The sequence below is a fragment of the Carlito syrichta genome, unplaced genomic scaffold, assembly GCF_000164805.1.
Source record: "Carlito syrichta isolate Samal-C Ts95f unplaced genomic scaffold, Tarsius_syrichta-2.0.1 Scaffold136919, whole genome shotgun sequence".
In the NCBI taxonomy this organism is placed as follows: domain Eukaryota; kingdom Metazoa; phylum Chordata; class Mammalia; order Primates; family Tarsiidae; genus Carlito; species Carlito syrichta.
Window position 1 is genome coordinate 196,659 of NW_007081015.1, and position 2,263 is coordinate 198,921.

General features: G+C 56.6%; 1 protein-coding gene across 1 annotated transcript in view; it reads left to right on the plus strand.

Moving 5' to 3' along the window:
* Positions 1-2,263, plus strand: part of NTRK1 (neurotrophic receptor tyrosine kinase 1) — a 21,249-nt gene that overhangs the window by 16,895 nt on the left and 2,091 nt on the right. The window contains exon 15 of the mRNA XM_021708432.1: positions 2,168-2,252. Coding sequence (XP_021564107.1) covers positions 2,168-2,252 — 85 coding nt within the window. The remainder of the gene's footprint in view (positions 1-2,167; positions 2,253-2,263) is intronic.

The window sequence follows — 2,263 nt, forward strand, 5'->3', positions numbered from 1 at the left end:
GCGGCCACTGCACTCCAGTCTGGGCGACAGAGTGAGACTCCAACTCAAAAAACAAAACAAAACAAAACAAAACAAAATTATCAGCACAAATAGACAAACACATCAGAGTTGCTCTGTCCAAAGCTGAAGAAATAATATTTAAACTTTTTTCCAAGTATAAATTGCAATATATGCTTGGAGACTATAAAGAATAAATATCTATTCATATTATTGTACAAAATATATATGTACAAGTACAAAGGGCCATAATAAGAATGAATAGTAGAGCCAGGTGCAGTGGCATATGCTTATAATCCTAGTTACTCAGGAGGCTGAGGTGGGAGGATCGCTGAGCCCGTGGGTTCAAGACCCGCCTGGGCAATTTGGCGAGACCTCATCTCTACAAAAAAAAAAAAATAGTTGGGCGTGGTAGCGCACGCCTGTAGTTCCAGCTACTGGGAAGGCTGAGGCGGAAGGATTGCCAGAGCCCAGCAGGGCGAGGCTGCAGTGGCTAGGAGCATGCCACTGCACTCCAATCTGGGCAACAGAGTGAGACTCCAACTCAAAAAAAAAAAAAAAAAAATGTGCCTGTTTCACAGATAAGGCTCAGAGAGGCAAGTGACTTGCCCAAGGGAAGATGGGTAGTAAATGACCCTGCTGAGGGGGCTGTGACCCTAGGCAAATCTCCTACTCTCAACCCCTGACTGTGAGGGCCACGTGTTCCCCCTTAGTGGGGTCCTTCTTTGATGAGATTCCCCCCGCGAGGATGGGGCAGTGTGTGCTGGGTGGGGGGGACCAGGCTTTGGAGTCTGCCACTCGTCGGCTGTGCCTTCTTTGTCCAGGAGCTTCCCCGGCTCATTTTCCTCACCAGCAGGAGGGACAGTGGGGGCTGTGGCTCTGGAGGGGCCAGTGCTGTGTGGCTGTCCGGATGATGGTCATGATCTGGTCCCCAGACATCCCCTTCTCCGCTGGGGAAGACCCCTGAGCCTCGAGCTTAACCCACGAACCGGGGGAACCCTGGGCGGGGGTAGGAGAGGGGTGAGGCCAGACCCCAGATGAGTGTGGAGGAGGAATGGGGCCCACCTCTTGCTCCCCAGGCCCAGTGCAGGGTCCGTGCTAGGCTTGGGGATGCAGGCCAGGGAGATGCCACCCTCTGGTGCCCAGCCTGTGGGAGAAGTACCTCTAAATGCTGGGGGGCTACAGGGAGAATCAAAGGAAGGAATCCTGAATGCACCTGGATGAGTCTAGAAGCCTTCCCCTGGGGGCCACCTGTGCCTTTTCTCCTCCAGGGCCTGGCATTCCAGTTCCCTCTGCCTGGTACATGGCCTCACTCCCAGTGACTTCACCCTCCCTTGCCCCAGCCCCTTTGAATGGCTCATCCTCCTCTCTTCCTCATGACTTTAGTTTGTTTAGAAGTCCCTTCCTCCAGGAAGCCTTCCCTGACTTCTTCCACCTCCACCCCTACTGACCATTGGGTGCCTCTGATATTGCCCTGCTGTGACCTGGTTAACCGCACCATACTCTCCACTGGAGCCCTGGTGCTTGGCACATTGGACATGTTTAACAAATACCTGGAATAAATGAGTAGGAGAAAATTGGCCAGCAGGAAAGGGCATGCCTGGCAGAGTGATCTGCTCAGGCAGAGGTTCAGAAGAAGGAATATTGGGGAGTGAAGATGAGTGACCAGGGACTGGGCTGGAGGGGTGGCTGTGGGGAGGAGGTGGGCATCCTGGAAACCTCCAGGAGGAAGGAAGACCCCACAGGAGTAGCTGGAGAGTGAAGGCCAAAGGCAGGGGGAGGAGGGACCCAGGGAGGACTCCTGGGTTTCGGGCTCAGCCTGAGCAGGGAGGGGGTGCCTTCACTGAGGCAGGGGCAGGCTTGGGAGAAAGACGCTGAGCTCCGCCTGGCAAGGGCTGAGTCTGAAGTGCCCGTGGCAAGAGATGTAGTGACCAGTGGGCAGCTGAGGCTCCGGGGCGCTGCCGAGAAGCCGTGGATGTGGGGACCGTGGGCTGTCTCCGGCGGAAGCCACACCCATCCCAGTCCCCACCCCGGACCCTCCAGACGGCCGCCTCCTCTGTTCTTTCGGTCCTCGGTTTCCAACCCCCACCACACCCAGTTCCTGGGAGACGGCCCTCTGGCTCCCAGGGTTCTGTCTTCCCAGCTGTCCCTCCTCCCCTCTGGTCCACAGGTCCCACGGGCCTGACGCCAAGCTACTGGCTGGCAGAGAGGATGTGGCTCTGGGCCCCTTGGGCCTGGGGCAGCTGCTGGCGGTGGCCCCCCCGGG